The sequence below is a fragment of the Anopheles coluzzii genome, chromosome 3 (genome assembly GCF_943734685.1).
Source record: "Anopheles coluzzii chromosome 3, AcolN3, whole genome shotgun sequence".
NCBI lineage: Eukaryota > Metazoa > Arthropoda > Insecta > Diptera > Culicidae > Anopheles > Anopheles coluzzii.
Window position 1 is genome coordinate 69,480,293 of NC_064671.1, and position 16,464 is coordinate 69,496,756.

Below are 16,464 nucleotides of genomic sequence, written 5' to 3' on the forward strand. Positions count from 1 at the left end.
AGCATCTGGCTGTAACCTGCAGAGGGTAGAAACACTGCCCGAGAATGTTAAAAGCTGCTTTGGAATGTTTTGGTTTGCGATGCATGTTGAGCTATTATTTTTTTCGGGAAAATCATCCACAAATGGCTGAATGTATTTGTTTATTTATTTATTGATTTATTGATTTATTTATTTATTTATTTATTTATTTATTTATTTATTTATTTATTTATTTATTTATTTATTTACTTATTGATTTATTTATTTATTTATTTATGTATTTATTTATTTATTTATTTATTTATTGATTTATTTATTGATTGATTTATTTATTTATTTATTTATTTATTTATATATTGATTTATTTATTTATTTATTTAATTCAAAGTTATCCAGCAGTATACCTAAATAAATAAATGCCTACAATGTACATGTTTAAAGTATTATTTGAACTATGTTTGTAGCTGTTTAATATATAATTCGTCGTATATATATTGTAGCATATCTACTATACACAACTTATTATAATACACACTGTCATTATCCGTACACAGTGTTGTGAGAACCTATCCCAATGTGTAAAAACGTATGAACGCTCTTGCGATCGATTTACCAAGTAGAGTAACGTTGAAATGAGAAACGATGAAAGTTTAAAACAATTATAACTTTTCACAATAACCCACAGTACAGCACAGATTTATAAAATGGGTAACAACGCATCAAACCCTAAAGCTAATGTCAATGGCGATAATGATCTTACCATTATTCAAACACAAAATGTTCACTCAGAGCACCATGAAGCCCATGAGTTAAAACTGAATATTGTGCTGATACTTCTTGCTATCATACTCATGCAAAAAGTAATTAAAACCATTTTCAAAATATTGAAAACTCTAGCAAAACGTGATGCAATCAATAACATGCAACTGCCTATCTAATTTTGGTAATCTATACGATTCGTGGAGCAAGTGATATGGAACAATAAAGTGCAGCGCGAAACAAGTTGTGGTCAGCGTGATTGAAAGGAACAACCGTTCCCACCGTGGAAGACGAAAAGACAAGGGGAGCTCCCTGCCCAATCTGGATTGGCAGGCGAGAATGGACAAGTGTCCCAACCCCGACAAGACATCGAGTGAAGACTGATGACATCGTAAAAAAAAAAAATTCACATCAAACATCGAGTATGTACCAAACACCAATTAAACACCAAGCACCGGTATAAAAACAGCGTAGCATCATCATCAGCAGCAACAAAATGCACGCCGCACATTCCATTAAGGTATTGTTACTTTGAAATATAATCTAATGGGTTTTAAAGCTAGGAAATAGGAAATAGGAAGCAATTAAAACATCGAAAAAAATAGATACAAATATACTTTTAACAAACTATTAGAATTTAGCAAAATTTCTAATGCATTAATACAAAATATCATTGCTATGAGCACATCAAAAACCAACGACGATTCACGTAACAAGTCATCTGATTTTTCTACAAATAGCTCAGAGGATAAAAATATCAATTTAACACTGTTAACATCCAGTAGATTATCATTTAAACTCTTAGCTCAGATCATATTTGTCTTACTAAAGCTGCATAAAAAAATTAAAATGGCTAATTTTGATATTAAAACAGCCACAGGTCTTGTACCCACATATGACGGGTCACCCGATACCTTTAATGCATTTGAGGACGCTTCCACACTATTGTTCGAGTTAAATCCATACCATGAAGAAATGCTCGTAAAATTCATAAGAACCAGACTGACTGGTAAGGCTAGAATAGGGTTACCTAGCAATATAACAACTTTTAATGAATTAATCAGTGATATAAAGAGAAGATGTGAAGAAAAAACAACACCTGATAAAGTAATGGCGACCGTAACTAACTTCCAAACGTACTACAATATCTAGTAGTTTTATGTATTTAAGTTCACTAGTCAACATATTTCAAGCACTTCTCTTGATTTTTTTCAGTGTTGATCTTGGTTTTATACAATGCAAATTGTTGTATAATATTCTTAATATGTATTACATTTTCATACTCTTTACAGATTTGTTTTATCAACGTGCTTAGTTTTGATGTTTTGTAATGTTCTACTGTTCTACTGTTTTCCAAAATATAGCCCTTACTTCACTCTGTTTCCATTCTTCACATATAGTCAATATTTTTATTGTAGAAAGCAATCATGCTATAGGGTAAATGTACCAATAGTGGTGCAATTTGTAGTGGTACAGATGTGTTTTAATGGATTTTATGTGTCAGGAAGGGAAATTTATTAATGTCTTAACACATGGCAATTGGAATATGTTTTATCTTCGCAATTATAACCATTTTTAACATGAAACACATAAATTTTACGAAAAAATACATATTTTTGTGACTGCTTCGTTGTACCTATATTGGTGGTATAGTTCCTATAGTCGTCGTATTGTGTTCCTATAGTGGTGGTAAACAAAGATGCCTCAAAAACAGTGTATAATATCAATGGAACTTAGTTTTGAAACTGTTTTTGTATGAATAGCAAAGATTACAGCCATAATTTCGATTTCTTACATAATTTGATCGTAAAAAATGCATGCATTTGGTTGATGAAAATATTGACTAAAGTACTGTATGTACTGTACTGTAGTACCAGCCGTCAACCCACACCCGGAAGAGAAAGCTTGATTTGATTTAGTCGATTTTTCACTCAGCCAGATAAGCGAATTTTGGTCTTTGTTTGGTAAATTACATACAAAAAACTCATTTCTGTTGCTTATTTTAATGAACTCAGTACGACGTGTCAAAAATATCGTCGGAAAAAACTTATAATGTCATGTTTTTATTGATTTTATATCTAATACCACTATAGAAACATGCCTATTTTCCGTACCTATTACGGCACTATCGTAAAAAAACACTTAAAATATGTAAATATGGTCAAAAGGCAATACATTTTAGTAAAACAATATCATTTAATAACAATTATGTTAAAAAAAAACTAATAATTGCGTTGTTATGTGGTCATTTAGAACGTTAACAAAGATATGAGTTATGTTATGAAATCCTAAGGATTTTGGAAAAAATGCTGACACATATCACAAAATAATGGATTTTTTAAATCATTAAGTAATGGAATGGTCTCATTTTACTTTAAAACCCTTTGTTAAAGGCCAGAGACCATTTTACACTGACATAAATAACTTAATTACGTTAAACTTATTGTATGAAACGCATTTTAGTGCAATACCAACACTATTGGTACTACCACCACTATAGGTACGTTTACCCTAGTACTTCAACACTTTTCTTTATTTATTTTTTGCATGCTTCAGTTTATGCAGTATACTTTAAGGCTTATTTTTTATTTCTTACATTTTTTTATGTAAGATATGGTTATATTTCTTATCCCTCAGTCTCAACTCTTATCATACTCTTTCAGTTTTAAATTGATAGTTGATTTTTCTAGCATTCATTTCACACGTTTATTTACCTATCACTAATAGAATCAATGGACTAAACATAAATCTAATTAATTCCAGCCACAGATTCAAATCATGGCCATTGCAAAACGTTGACCTCTAACACAAAACTACTCATTTTTGTAAGCAATTAGACACTTGTGCAAACATAAAACCTAACGACTTCTGTTTTTACTCATTCACTACCACTTTGTAACAAACACCACGCCAATGGATTGTGTTTATTTTTTTATGCTGTCCTTTAAGCGGATTTATACCCTCAGCTCGGTTGAGAGCCGAGGCTGACTTTGTGTGGTTGAATTGAAAAAAAAAAAATCCCAAAATCCCACTAGCCATCCTTTGCCTGTTTTCTTCCCTACTCTCACTCCCATGCGATCAAAATCTCGAGCGTGAAATTGCAAAATGCATACCAGTGCCTGCGCTTCGCCCGATGAATAGTGCAGTGGTACCCCGTTTGAGCTGGCCCCGCTTGAGTCCAACACTACTAATCGGCGATTAATTTCGCAAGAGAATGTTTTGCAGTGTGCCCAGGGTTCCTCCCCTTTGTTCCGAGCGTGTAAAGTGTAAGGAAAAAATCAATTTAGCAAATCGGATAAGCGCAGGGATTGCAGCTGGTGAAAAAAAAAGCATTGTTATTTCGGGTGGCTCGTTCGAAGGTGAGCTGGATTACCTCGCACCGAGCGTACAAGTGCACTTTTTTCTTCACACTCGGCCTAAATGGGGAGTGCAACTTGCGAAACATTGCTTCATTTCGAAGTAATGAATTGATAAATTATTTAACCGGAGGGCATACGGTTCGACCGGTTCGTTCGGTTTGATGGAAAGGCCGGAGATTAGAGAGAACGCGTCGGGAGGGTGTGTCGATTTGTCAACAAGCAGTAGCAGCAACAGTAGTATGGTTTTCTTTCTGTTCAATGACCGGTTATTCAGCAATTTCTGCTCGTCACCTCGTTGAACTGAAATTCAGACCACCGGAAAACAATGAATCCGTTTCATCTGAAACATCAGGCCAGCAGACAGCTTGTGTCTGTAGCAGTACAGGTGGTGGGCCATCTTAACAACGTGCCGTGCCGCATCACTTCAGTTCCAGCACACAACGCACTGACACCGCACGCGCGCTCTAGCCTTCACCCACCATGGCTCAGGAACAGTCCAGCAGCAGCACCACCACCACCGTACCAGACCTGAACTCGCCACCCTTTTCACGCCTGTTTGTACTCTGCGGTAAGCAAGTTACCGTAGGCGCGCTGGAGAAGTTCTTCTCGCCGTACGGCACGGTCGAACAGTGCCACATCGTGTACGATCAAAGCACCGGCCAGTCGAAGGGTATCGGGTTCGTCAAGTTCCAGAAAACGTCCCAGGCGGCCCGAGCACTTAAGGAGGCAGACGGAAAACATATCGAACCGGAGCTGAAACCGATCAAGGTCGAGATTGCTTCCAGGTGAGTTGCAGGTGTAAAAAAAACGCTTCTTCTAGGGTATCTGTAACACTCTCCTCACTCATCCCGCTACCAGCACAATCGAGTCGAAACCGCTGGACTGTTTGCGGCTGAAGGTGAAATGCGCGGCCGAGCTGGACGCCGACGCGGTGAAGGCCGAGTTTGGCAAGATCTCCGCCGTCAACAGTGTGCAGCTGGTGCCGGACAAGAAGTCGCCGGGCAACAACGTCGCCTACCTGACCTTCGAGTCGTTCCTCGATGCGGCGCTCGCGTTCGAGACGGCCAAACCCGAGCACAAGGCCAAATTTGCCAAGATTAAACCGCGCAAGGTCAGCCTCGAGTCGGTGCAGCCGCAGGAGGCGCGCAGTTTCTTCCGGCCCGTCACCAGGCGGCGCTCGTCCACGCTGCTGCCGCCGACCAAGCTGACCGTGCTGTGCAGCTCCACGCTGACGCAGAACCAGATCTGGCGCCTGTTCGACATCATCCCCGGGCTGATGAACTGTTCCATCTCGCACGACGGTGGTTCGATCTCGTCCGCCACCGTCACGTACAACAACACGCAGTCGGCGAAGTACGCACGGGAGAAGCTGCACAAGTTCGAGTATCCTATCGGCGAGCGGATCGTGGTGCGCGATGGTAGTGAATAGGGGAATATTTGTACCCCAAATATCTCTCTTTTTTTTTCTTTCTTTCATTTGTTAGGTTTTCTATGCTTGTCTTGTACAAAAAGTTTGCCATGAATGATAGCTCAATAAAACAGAAACACTTTGGAACAGTTTGAGGGCGATCTACATATATTTCACTGTGAAACCCCTTTTTAAACTTTATGCGACTATTAAACTTTTTAAAGTAAGTAAAACAGAATTTCCCCCTTTATATCAAGTCCGTGGGAAACTTTCCCGAATCATCCAAAAACAATGTGACATGTGGTTCAACGAATTGTATGACACTCAGGAACTGCTGTCCCTGAAACAATGAATGAAAATGATCTTTTTGCTCAAATTGTATCATTTATTTGCACTACAACCAAACACAAGATACAAGTATACAAGGTACAAGATTTCAAAGCAGCACTTTAGCAATCCAGTCGATGTAGAATGCCACCCGCTGCACAATGTGCAGCGAAACTTCCGATTTGCAATCTCCGATGCTGTAGACTCCTAATAGGTATTCGGTAAGGCCGGTATGGTCTTCCTTTCTCCATACGATAGGATTGCCACCCTGATAGCAGTTTTTCTTTAATTTTAATTTTAAGCGATCGTTGCAAGCGTATTCTCTCGATTTTGATGATGACCTGCATATTTCATCCGCAATACGCATACAAACGATTTCTTGTGGTAGCGGCGGACAATTCAAACGTTTCTCGCAGTCCGTTTTGTATAACGGGTGTATTAGTTCAAACCCTTCAAACTCTGCAATCAAACGTACGTTATGTCAATTTAGAACGTAAATCATCTGCCTCAAAACTGCATATGTGCTAGCGGGACTGTATACTTGATGCATTCCTGTATCGTTTAAGTAAAACACGGACCGCAGAATAGAACCTCCCCGCTAGCAAAACATGGTAATATAAAGAATTTTTTTTTGTCATACTCACCATCGAACAGTATGCGTTGCATTACTGGTGACTCTAATCTATCCGACCATAAGCACGCAGGAAACAAATGAACGTTAGGTTGGATAGCGTTCTTTAGCTTTATCACAGCGATGTTGTGCGCTCCAGTCGTTTCATTGTACAATGGATGTACGTTTCTAGAATGAACCGGCTCAAATCTGATTGTTGAAGGAACGCTTTCCTCGCCATGCCAGCCGAGGCGCACCATCATTTGGTCGATTGATAATTTGCCCAAACAGGAAGCAGCGGTAACCACACCGCGAGTACTGATAAGATATCCTGGACAAACAGGTTTGAATTCAGTCGCATATTGAAATCCTATCGCAGCCTGTAGAATAGTGAACAATTTGATTGTGAAACACTTCTCAGATTTACAACCCAATTAAACGTACCGTGTGTGAATATTGAAGCGTGCGTGAATCGTTTCGCCATCGATTCTGCCGCTCCATCCTAAATTGTTGGTAGCGTGTCTTACATTCGTTAAGTTCTAGATCTATTTTAGTCGGTTGCTGCAGGACACTGCTAGCCTGGAGCTGGTACGGGCAACAGACATACGAGCTACTCTTGCACAAAAGAAAGCTGTTCTGGATCGTTATTGTTTGGGTGGAGCAACTACCAACCGGTACTCACACACCCTTCACTCCATTGAAAACACATTGATCTCCCTGGTTTGGATTATGATAAAAACTGGACACCGCGGCAGCACTCGATAGCGAGGCAGCACTGGATACCGAGGCAGCAGTCAAGCCGGTTCCTCCTTGACCTTTCCTTGGTAGAAAGACTGATTCGAACCATGATTTGTAGGACTTAAGCAGCAAACCCACCGCCGGTTTTCCGAATCCACAATCGCGCCCGTGAAGGTTTAAACCATAGGGAAATTTAGAAAGAGATGTGTAAATGGGTCCACCCAACACCAGATGACATGCACCAGGTGCGACAGACCGATAGTTGCCAAAACAAAACAGCTCACTTTGTAAACCTTGAGGTGACGCACCAAAGGATTGCGTAATATTACTGCATTTGGGATTCTCATATGACATTGCCTGCAACCTCGCAGGATTATACGTGAACGGTGCTGGAAGACACAATATATATATATATATATATATATATATATATATATATATATATATATATATATATATATATATATATATATATATATATATATATAAGATATAAGATATAAGATATATAAGATTATACATATATAAGATAGCACATATACATATATAAAATGGCTAACAATAAGTACTCACTTCGTTCTTTGATAATATTTAGGGGAGTAGGGATAATTACGGGAAGCTCCAAAGCAATATCTTCTAGTGTATCGTACTCAATGCAATGCGGACGAAAGTTGGAAAAGCGCTTAAGCTTTATAATTGCAATATTATTGTAAAGATTTCCCCCAAAATTTGGATGGTAAACAATATCATCTACATCAATCACCTCCGAATCGAACAACTTTACGCGGGTAGGATCAGCACTGCGATATTAAGAATTGTATAAAATCGACCATTAAAGCTTTTCATACATTAGAGCCATCTACTTACCCATTCCATTTCACGCAAGTGGCCAACGTTATAACAGCATCAGGCTCAGCCAAAATGCCTCCACAATCGACACGAGACGGTTGTTGCGGATATAAAAGTTGCACACTGTTTGGCTCTCTCTCTTGGAACATCGTCAGCACATCGGCTTCACGCAAGAAAAGGTTTCTTTTTGCACAACTCATAGGGTCAAACGTGGATGCAGTCACCGATGGATTAAACTGTCGTATCGTTTCGATAATCCAATCTCTAAATTTGGACACCCGCACATACACACCCGGCTGCGAAAATCCACATGGTCCGCCATACGACGTCAGGCCGACAAGAAATGGAACTAGTTTGTTTGCAAAATTTAGTTTGCTATACAGAGGTCCTCCAGAGTCTCCCTGATAAATGGGTCACGTAAGATATGTATTATTCTTCTATCAACATGTGAGCAGCACCATGTACACACGATGGCACATATGCACGTGAGATGATAAAGGTGAAACAACATATGAGCCATCCCGTAAACATGACTGTGTATAGTAAGTTGGAGCTAATTGTCCTCAATTACCTTGCAAGTGTCCATTTCGATACCTGCTGCGCATAGCTGGTGATCGCTTATACCATTGGCTAGTTTCATTCGGGGAACCTGACCTGTAAGATTAACTATACATTCTTCGTTTGTCACGGGGAAAAGCAATGCTGTCACGAGATAGTTGGTGGGTTTTTTATCTGCAAAATCATAAAAACAAAATACGTTTTACTAAACAATTGTTCCCAAATTATGCTGCTGCATTACTTGAAAGTTTATGGATAGAAGCGGTAGCTCCTTGAACAGCAGACGAGCACAGTTGTTTTACTACTAGTTTCAGCATGTTAACATTTAAACTAATAACAAATCAATATCAAGGGTCTCCAAACCGACGTCGACAACTTTTGACGTTACCTTTAGCTAATGGGTGAACGTTCACATGTTGTTTTGATAAGATTATATAAGCTAAAGTATTTCAATACCTAAAAATACCTAGTTCTAGGTCAAACTTGAGGTTTGCCTTTAAATACACAATGAAAAATACATTGGTAAAAATAATTAATATTTTTGTAGCCTTTAAAAACTCAACGCGGGTCGCATTACATGCTCTCGAGAACCAAACTTCTGCGGGGAGTTATTTAGCGACCCCTGAGTAATGTTAGCTTTAGCGGCGACTAACTTCCCCTCGATTGAAACTACCGCCCATTTGAAAATGTCTGTAGACAGCTACAATCACCTTTTGCATATTGCAAGATGTTAATAGTACTTACCAAACCCATTTGCTCCCCAGCCGGCGGCATAAAATGTCGAGATGGGGAGTTCATCTTCTAGCCACAGACACGCCGGTATAACTCCAAACACTCTTCTGGAATATAGAAACACTATTCACTTACCACGTGTCACTTCAAATTATATTTAAATGTCTTACCTTGCAGGTTTATCCAACACCAGTAAGGCAATATCAAAATGGGAGGTTGATCTGTTATACTTTGGATGAGGTATTATATCTCTTATTTTTATTTCTTGTGCATATTCAGAATCCTTACTGTGTATCAGATTGCGATCGCCTAATCGAACTACTAATGGTCTTTCGAGTCTGGAAAATGATATGAACACTTAACTTTTATGTGATTCTGCTTCGATAGTTTATGGTTTGGCAACAGCAAGGGTGAGCCTCGCATTGTGCGCTTGCTACAAATCTTAAGTTAAAAAATAATGTTTTCCAAAAACCTTGTTTTCAACTCACGTATTTGGATTATCCATACAGTGTGCTGCTGTAAGAACGAAGCTTTCCAATATGAGTAAACCACCGCAGCCAAACTCAATTTTGCCTTTTTCGTTCAGCCAACCGATAGCTGCTGCGTGGGTATGCTCAAGACGCATTGATATGTGTCCCAATGCAGGAGCACTAAAGCCTACCGAAATGTCCGCGTAGTAACGTATTTTACAATCTGCAATAAAAAAAAAGATATCACCGATCACACAGTTTAATTTAAGCTCCTTTTTGTTCTTAAATCTCACTGCCAAACGTTACCGTCAATAGTTGTCCTTTCATGCGGAATCATTAAACCATCATCTAAACACAAACAGAAAAAAATACAACTTTCAGCCTCAAATATCTTCTCGAATTCAAAACTGCAGCAAACTAACCGTCACCAAAAACTCCACACACGATCGCTGCGAGTAACGTCAGGTAAAGTATCATCTTCATTCCACAAGATTCTAAAACAAACTGATCCAGTGTGGATGTGCCATAGCTTTATATCTATCTCCAAAACTTTCAAACCAAAAAAAAATGTATAAAAATGTCGCGATCACAACGTGCGACAGTAAAACCGGATCTTTATCCTATTCAAGAATTCATTTTCCTATTCAAGAATACTGCTCAACACTATGTTCATTAGAAATCAGATTCGCTAGTTGACGAGTTTTAAGAGACTTTTTGTAGCTAAAATGCTTTGGTTAACTTCAATGTAAAGATCAAAAATTTATCAAAAATATTTCACTGTATTTTAACATTAACTATTCTTTCCCAAGTCGTGTTGTCCATAGGTCCATTGTTTAATTTAACCAAGCAAATCTGCTGATTGGAGATTAGTTAGTCTTTCTTATAAATATTTTGAACACTTCACTTGCACTATTGGGTTAACGTCATATAAACGTCACATTAAAATTTAAAAAAAAATCTTTAAACTTCAATGGATTACATTCAAGATTAAAAGCCATAGGAAGCGTTTCTTGAGATGGTAGAAAAATAAACTAATGCATCGATGGCTTGACCGAATAAATTCCACCAAAAATACCAAAGCTACGTTATCTGGCTCTTCGCGAATTTCGTTTTGTTTTATTTTTTGTGTGTTTCCCACTAAAAATAGACGATTTGGCTAGGTGATTGGTATGTTAACCCTTGCAGGATCATGTAAAATATTTTCAAATTTATGAAATTTGTTACATATCCCCCCGAAATTAAAATAAATTCTCTATCGGTTCTTGAAGTGCTATTCAACCAATATTTATGACACTATGTCAAAATAAAATATATTTCGCTGGTGGAAAATTCATTTCTAAACCAATAAAAACTAAATCTTCTTACGGTTATGTTGACAATAGTATTGTATTGGATTATTCAGTCCTTGAAATATTATGGTCGTGAAAGGGTTAAAGTACGATGATATCAATATACGTCCACGGATTCAGTTTTAAGGGATCTGAACGCGTGGTTTCGTGTGATCAATTAATTAGTTCCTCACAGAAAAAAGTCTCGAGAAACCCCAAAGATAACACCATCACCGCATGATGGTTTTTAAACGCGTCGTAACCAAAGCTAGATACTATGATTTTCAAGGTCAAAACATTCACCAGGGTTTCGACCTCTTTTACTATCAAACTATTAGAGCCAGTCCATAGATATTTTAGCAGCGTTTCGGAAGCTTTTAGCGATTATACGTAAGGCCGAAAATACACGGACTGGAATTTTGCGGCCGCGGAATTCCGCTTGCTGAAAAAATGTATGTATATGACAGTTCGGGAAAGTTGCCGTTGACACTTTGTATATGGGTTTGACAGCAGGCGGAATTATGGGGCCGCGAAATTCCGGTCCGTGTATTTTCGGCCTTAAACGTTTAATCTATGATTTTATTTGAGGTTAAAAAAGTTAATCTTTTGCGATGAATCACATATTACCAACACAACTTTCTGCTTTGTTTTACCATACTTTGTCCATGTGAGGTTGTGTTTAGACAGGGTAAGCGACCTTACATACGTTGCGAAGTTCAAACTGCGCATTTTTCCATGCATAGACACAGATAAAGTGCTTTTCATTGGTGATGTTTACGTATTCATCAGAGCAGAGTGTGCAACATAATACTGGGTCTGCAATAGGTTTTATTCAAATGTATCATCATTTCGTTGTCTAATTAACAGTTTGTTATGTCACAAACTTTAAAATAAATTATCAATTTTGATTACAAATTTGATGTTTTTATCGAACATTTTAAGCATCCTGGAAATGGATTTTCATGCTTAAAATGAAACAAATGAAAAGTATACATTTCATTCAATTGCTCTCCAATGATTCCCATTGCTTTTCTTATACTGAGATTTTTTGAATAGGATAGAAATGAGAACCAAGACAACAAAGTAAACTCCATTTACTTACTTACTTACTTATCCGGCACTACAACCGCTTTGCGGTCTTCGCCTGCCTCAGGAGTGTCCGAAACCGCTCACGATCTCGCGCCTTCGTCTGCCAGTTCGTTATCCCGGTCTTAATGGCGGACGCCTCCACGCCATCTTGCCACCTCAATTTGGGCCTACCACGCCTCCTCTATCCTTGGAAACGGCCTAAAAAGACTTTACGGGCTGAGTCGTCCGTTTCCACTGTACAACATGGCCAGCCCTCCGGAGCCTGGCGAGCTTTATACGCTGTACGACAGTGAGGTCGCCGTACATCTCGTATAGCTCGTCATTATAACGGCTCCTCCATTGTCCTTCCACACATACGGGGTCAAGTATCCTTCTGAGCATCTTCCTCTCGAACGCGGCTAAGAGGGTTTCGTCAGATTTGGACAGTGTCCACGTCTCAGAGGCGCATGTGAGTACTGGTACTATATAGGTACTATATAGTCCCAGCTTCGTCCGTCGCGACAGGTTCTTTAAGGTGAACTGCTTTTTCAGGCTGTAGAATGACCGGTTGGCAGCCACCATCCTTGCGCGCAACTCAGTTTCCATGCTGTTGTCGTTGCTGACCTTTGACCCAAGATAGGTGAATTCTGGGACAACTTTAAAAGTGCGTTCACCTATCTGTACGTCACGCCTACGTAAGATTGGATTTTTTTGGTAGGTCCGCTGATGTTGCCACCATCAGTTTGGTCTTTACCTCGTTTATCTGCAATCCAAGGTTCTCTGTCGTCTGCTCGATCCCTTGGTATGCTTTTGCTACACAGGAGAGCCGCAGACCAATGATGTCTATATCATCAGCGTATGCCAGGATCTGGGTTGACTTATAGAAGATGGTTCCCGTAGTCTCCACCCTCGAGTCGCGGATAGCCCTCACTAGCGCCAAGTTGAATAGGAGACAGGCAAGCCCGTCCCCCTGGCGCAGACCCTTGGTGGTAGCAAAAGGTCCTGAGAGTTTTCCATCCACCCTCACCTGGCATGTGACGTTGGTCATAGTCATTCTAACTAGCCTTATCAGTTTGGCCGGTTATCCAAAAGAGCTGATAGCGTCATACAGTTTTACCCTGGCTATGCTATCATATGTGGCTTTGAAGTCAATGAAGAGATGGTATGTGTCGTGTCTGTATTCAGCCATCTTCTCCAAGATCTGCCGCTTGGTGAAGATATGATCAGTGGTTTATTTTCCGTTTCGGAATCGTCTTTGATAGTTTCCTACTATCTCTTCGGCGTGCGGGACAAAGCGATCCTGAAGGATCAGGGAGAATATTTTATAGGCGGTATTCAACACCGTAGTACCCCTGTAGTTGTTGCAGTCCAACCTATCTCCCTTCTTGTATATGGGGTAGATGATGCCAAGATTCCAATCACAAGGCATCGATTCACTATCCCACACCTCAGTAACAATTTGATGAATCTCGTTGTGTAGTCGTGCACCTCCTTCTTGACCAGTTCAGCTGCAATTCCGTCGGTTCTGGGTGCCTTGTTATTTTTCAGCCGACGGATAGCCTTTCGTGTTTTTTCTATGCTAGGTGGCAGTAGCATGACACTATCTGATAGTGGCGCTTCTAGCTGTTCGCTAACCTAGTCATTGAGCAATTCATCAAAGTACTGGCCTCTGGCTGGTTACTGACCAGATCTCCATCCTTGTTGCGACAGCAGGTTACCTTAGGTACAACGTTGTTTCGGTGACCTGCTATCGCTTGGTAAAACTTTCGTGTCGGTCCGTACGCCTCTCTGGTTTGCTCGAGTTCCCGCATGTTTTGCTCTTCCAAAGCATGCTTCTTGAAGAGGTGAACTCTTTTCTCTTCACGTCTGAGCCGTGAATATTCCTCTGTGCATGCCCGCATTCTATGCCGTTGCTGCATTGCTCGGTATGCAGTATTCTTACGTTCGGTCACTAGTCTGCATTCATCGTCGAACCAGCCAGATTTGGTGTTGCCACGACGTGGTGGGAGTATATTTCTTGCACTGTTTATTATTTTTGTTTTTGGAGCGTTCCACCTCTCGCTCGTAGTTTCATAACTGTTTTCTGTTAGTAGAGACTCGTCTAAAGCGGCTTTGAATTCCTGTTGGACAGTAATGTCCCTTATAGAGTCCGTGTTTAGCCGAGGCTGCGTGTTTTCTCCACCCCCATTGCCGCGGGGGCGGGCGATTCTACAACGTATCACTAAGCTTACCAAGTACCGATCACTACTCGATATCGATATTGGCTCCTCGATATGTTCTGACATTTAACAGACTCGACTGTCGTCAGCGGTTTATTAACACGTGGTCGATCTGGTTGAAGGATTCTCCACGCGAGTGCGCCCATGTAATCTTGTGGATTTTCTTGCGCGCAAATTTGGTACTTCCTACAACCAGATTGTTCGCTGCGGCGAACTGGACCAATCTACTACCATTATCGTTACTGTGCTCATGCAGACTGTGACAGCCAGTGTATTGGCGGTACATTGGCTCCCTACCGACTTTTGCGTTGAAGTCCCCCAGGATGATTATGAGGTCATGCCTGGGGCACGCATCTACGATTCTAGCGAGGCGGCCGTAAAAAAGGTCCTTCTCCTCTTCCTCTTTATCTTCGGTAGTGGCGTGAACGTTTATGAGGCTTATATTGAAGAATTTGCCTCGCATGCGCAGGGTGCATAGCCTATCGTTTATAGTCTTGAAATCCATGATTGCCGGTTTCAACCGGGGACCTACGGCGAAACCCGTTCCGAGCACGCGGTGGCGGTCGTGGCAGCTGTAGTATATGTCGTAGCAACGCTTACCACGCCTGTTCTGCACACCGTTTCCTAGCCACCGAATCTCTTGTAGAGCTACGAGGTCCATGCTCAGTGTGGCTATCATCAAGTTTTTTCAGGGCATCATCAAGTTTTTTCAAGGCTCCGGCTTCGCTTAGAGTTCGTACGTTCCATAAGCCCATTTTTAGAGTAGTCCGGGGGCATTGCGTATGGTCGGTTACGTGAGTTCCGTTTGTAATTCTCCTATAGCTTTCCGTAGTCGTAAATTCATGGGACTGGGTGGCTGGCCCCGCGAACACGTGACCGTTTTGTTTAGCATCGGGCTGCCCCCCCCCCCCCCCAACGTTCAGGCACTCGGTTTCCCGGGATACCCACCCCCCTCCTGGTTCGCCACTTATACTCCTAATAATACTTATACTCCTTAACAACTAGGCAATTGACACCCGACTATGGATCGATGTTACTACATATATTTGGAAATAGATTTAAAATGTATTTCCAACAGTTATTGGTATTCAGGAGAAGCTGTTGTTGATTGAACTAATCGACTGAAAGTAAAAGCGAAGATGAAACGTGTAGTATGAAACCTGTTTTTACGATGTGATGAATGCTTTAATCTCTTCGAAAATGAATGAATGAGTCAATGAATGAGCGAATGAAATGGCCAAAGCAGCACAGAAGTATCGTTGGCAAAACAAAAACACTGAAATCGTACGCAGTTCAACGATCGGAACAAGTGACAACAATCAAATAGACCTACAGATAGACATAGAGGTGAGAGAGAATGAGAGTTAGAGACAGAGAGTGGGAGAGAGAGCGAGAGAGAGAGAGAGAAGGAAGAAGAGAGTGAGCGAGATAGGGAGTGCAAATGGTTGATCGTTTGGTTTACGTTTGGTGACTCTCAATGGATACCCTGTGGTTAGATACCCGGAAAAGATTTTCACAGCGGGTCTATAAAATCCGCCAATCTCCTTTGGTGATCAAGGTGCTATCCAAAACGCGACACAAGCACACTAATGAGTGAATGATTCTCATCGCCAAAATTTTGGGGGAATCCCCCAGAATCATCCCAACTGTAGCGTGTTTTAAAGCTTCTACCCATCACCTTAACTAAAAACCTGTTTCCAAACTTTAAGTCAAGGTTACGCCAGCTAAACAGGTTATCAGCTGGATGTGCAGAGCGATCGTGGATCTATTTTGGCTCATTCGCGTTTCTGATTTCGAGGTGTGCAGATGTGATGGTTCGAGGTGCCGTTTCGCTAGGAGCACCGTTGAAATATAAGTATAATTGTCATATCATTCAAGGCAAAAATGTTAAGTGTGATAGATTCTTCCATTTCAATCTTGATGAAATGGAAATCATCATCAATGACATCCCAACCAACAGGAGTTGTATAATGTATTTTTTGTAGTAATTAACACTTTAACGGGCACACGATTCGCTCTCTTTTCATTATAAAGTTCCGTAATTCTTCTTAACGGTGTAT

At 40.5% G+C, this 16,464-nt stretch overlaps 4 protein-coding genes across 4 annotated transcripts; 1 reads left to right on the top strand and 3 right to left on the bottom strand.

Moving 5' to 3' along the window:
* The first annotated feature begins 4,476 nt into the window (after nt 1-4,476).
* Nucleotides 4,477-5,660, top strand: LOC120956729 (RNA-binding protein 45-like). The gene is made up of 2 exons (XM_040378439.2): nt 4,477-4,882; nt 4,956-5,660. The coding sequence occupies exons 1-2, from the start codon at nt 4,578-4,580 to the stop codon at nt 5,524-5,526; spliced, it is 876 nt and encodes a 291-aa protein (XP_040234373.2). The 5' UTR covers nt 4,477-4,577; the 3' UTR covers nt 5,527-5,660.
* A 150-nt stretch (nt 5,661-5,810) lies between these two features.
* On the bottom strand, nt 5,811-7,563 carry LOC125907524 (mast cell protease 4-like). The gene is made up of 3 exons (XM_049610330.1): nt 6,887-7,563; nt 6,477-6,822; nt 5,811-6,291 (listed from the first exon to the last, which is right to left on the bottom strand). The coding sequence occupies exons 1-3, from the start codon at nt 6,941-6,943 to the stop codon at nt 5,942-5,944; spliced, it is 753 nt and encodes a 250-aa protein (XP_049466287.1). The 5' UTR covers nt 6,944-7,563; the 3' UTR covers nt 5,811-5,941.
* Nucleotides 7,564-7,758: 195 nt separating this feature from the next.
* On the bottom strand, nt 7,759-9,422 carry LOC120958868 (serine protease 48-like). The gene is made up of 3 exons (XM_040381936.2): nt 9,332-9,422; nt 8,601-8,761; nt 7,759-8,430 (listed from the first exon to the last, which is right to left on the bottom strand). The coding sequence occupies exons 2-3, from the start codon at nt 8,667-8,669 to the stop codon at nt 8,044-8,046; spliced, it is 456 nt and encodes a 151-aa protein (XP_040237870.1). The 5' UTR covers nt 8,670-8,761; nt 9,332-9,422; the 3' UTR covers nt 7,759-8,043.
* Nucleotides 9,423-9,704: 282 nt separating this feature from the next.
* Nucleotides 9,705-10,332, bottom strand: LOC125907526 (uncharacterized). Its single transcript, XM_049610332.1, has 3 exons — nt 10,212-10,332; nt 10,096-10,137; nt 9,705-10,012 (listed from the first exon to the last, which is right to left on the bottom strand). Exons 1-3 carry the CDS (start codon nt 10,270-10,272, stop codon nt 9,804-9,806), a joined length of 312 nt encoding a protein of 103 aa, XP_049466289.1. The 5' UTR covers nt 10,273-10,332; the 3' UTR covers nt 9,705-9,803.
* Nucleotides 10,333-16,464: the final 6,132 nt, after the last annotated feature.

Bases quoted from the DNA above. Each gene is read 5' to 3' on its own strand.
- LOC120956729 (XM_040378439.2), top strand. From the start codon at position 4,578: ATGGCTCAGGAACAGTCCAGCAGCAGCACCACCACCACCGTACCAGAC. The intron at 4,883-4,955 runs GTGAGTTGCAGG...TCCCGCTACCAG, and splicing joins AAGGTCGAGATTGCTTCCAG to CACAATCGAGTCGAAACCGC.
- LOC120958868 (XM_040381936.2), bottom strand. From the start codon at position 8,669: ATGAAACTAGCCAATGGTATAAGCGATCACCAGCTATGCGCAGCAGGT. The intron at 8,431-8,600 runs GTAATTGAGGAC...CCCATTTATCAG, and splicing joins TCGAAATGGACACTTGCAAG to GGAGACTCTGGAGGACCTCT.
- LOC125907526 (XM_049610332.1), bottom strand. From the start codon at position 10,272: ATGAAGATGATACTTTACCTGACGTTACTCGCAGCGATCGTGTGTGGA. The intron at 10,138-10,211 runs GTTAGTTTGCTG...GTTTGTGTTTAG, and splicing joins GTGTGGAGTTTTTGGTGACG to ATGATGGTTTAATGATTCCG. The intron at 10,013-10,095 runs GTAACGTTTGGC...TTTTTATTGCAG, and splicing joins TGAAAGGACAACTATTGACG to ATTGTAAAATACGTTACTAC.
- LOC125907524 (XM_049610330.1), bottom strand. From the start codon at position 6,943: ATGGAGCGGCAGAATCGATGGCGAAACGATTCACGCACGCTTCAATAT. The intron at 6,823-6,886 runs GTACGTTTAATT...ACTATTCTACAG, and splicing joins CGCTTCAATATTCACACACG to GCTGCGATAGGATTTCAATA. The intron at 6,292-6,476 runs GTGAGTATGACA...GTTTGATTGCAG, and splicing joins GCAACGCATACTGTTCGATG to AGTTTGAAGGGTTTGAACTA.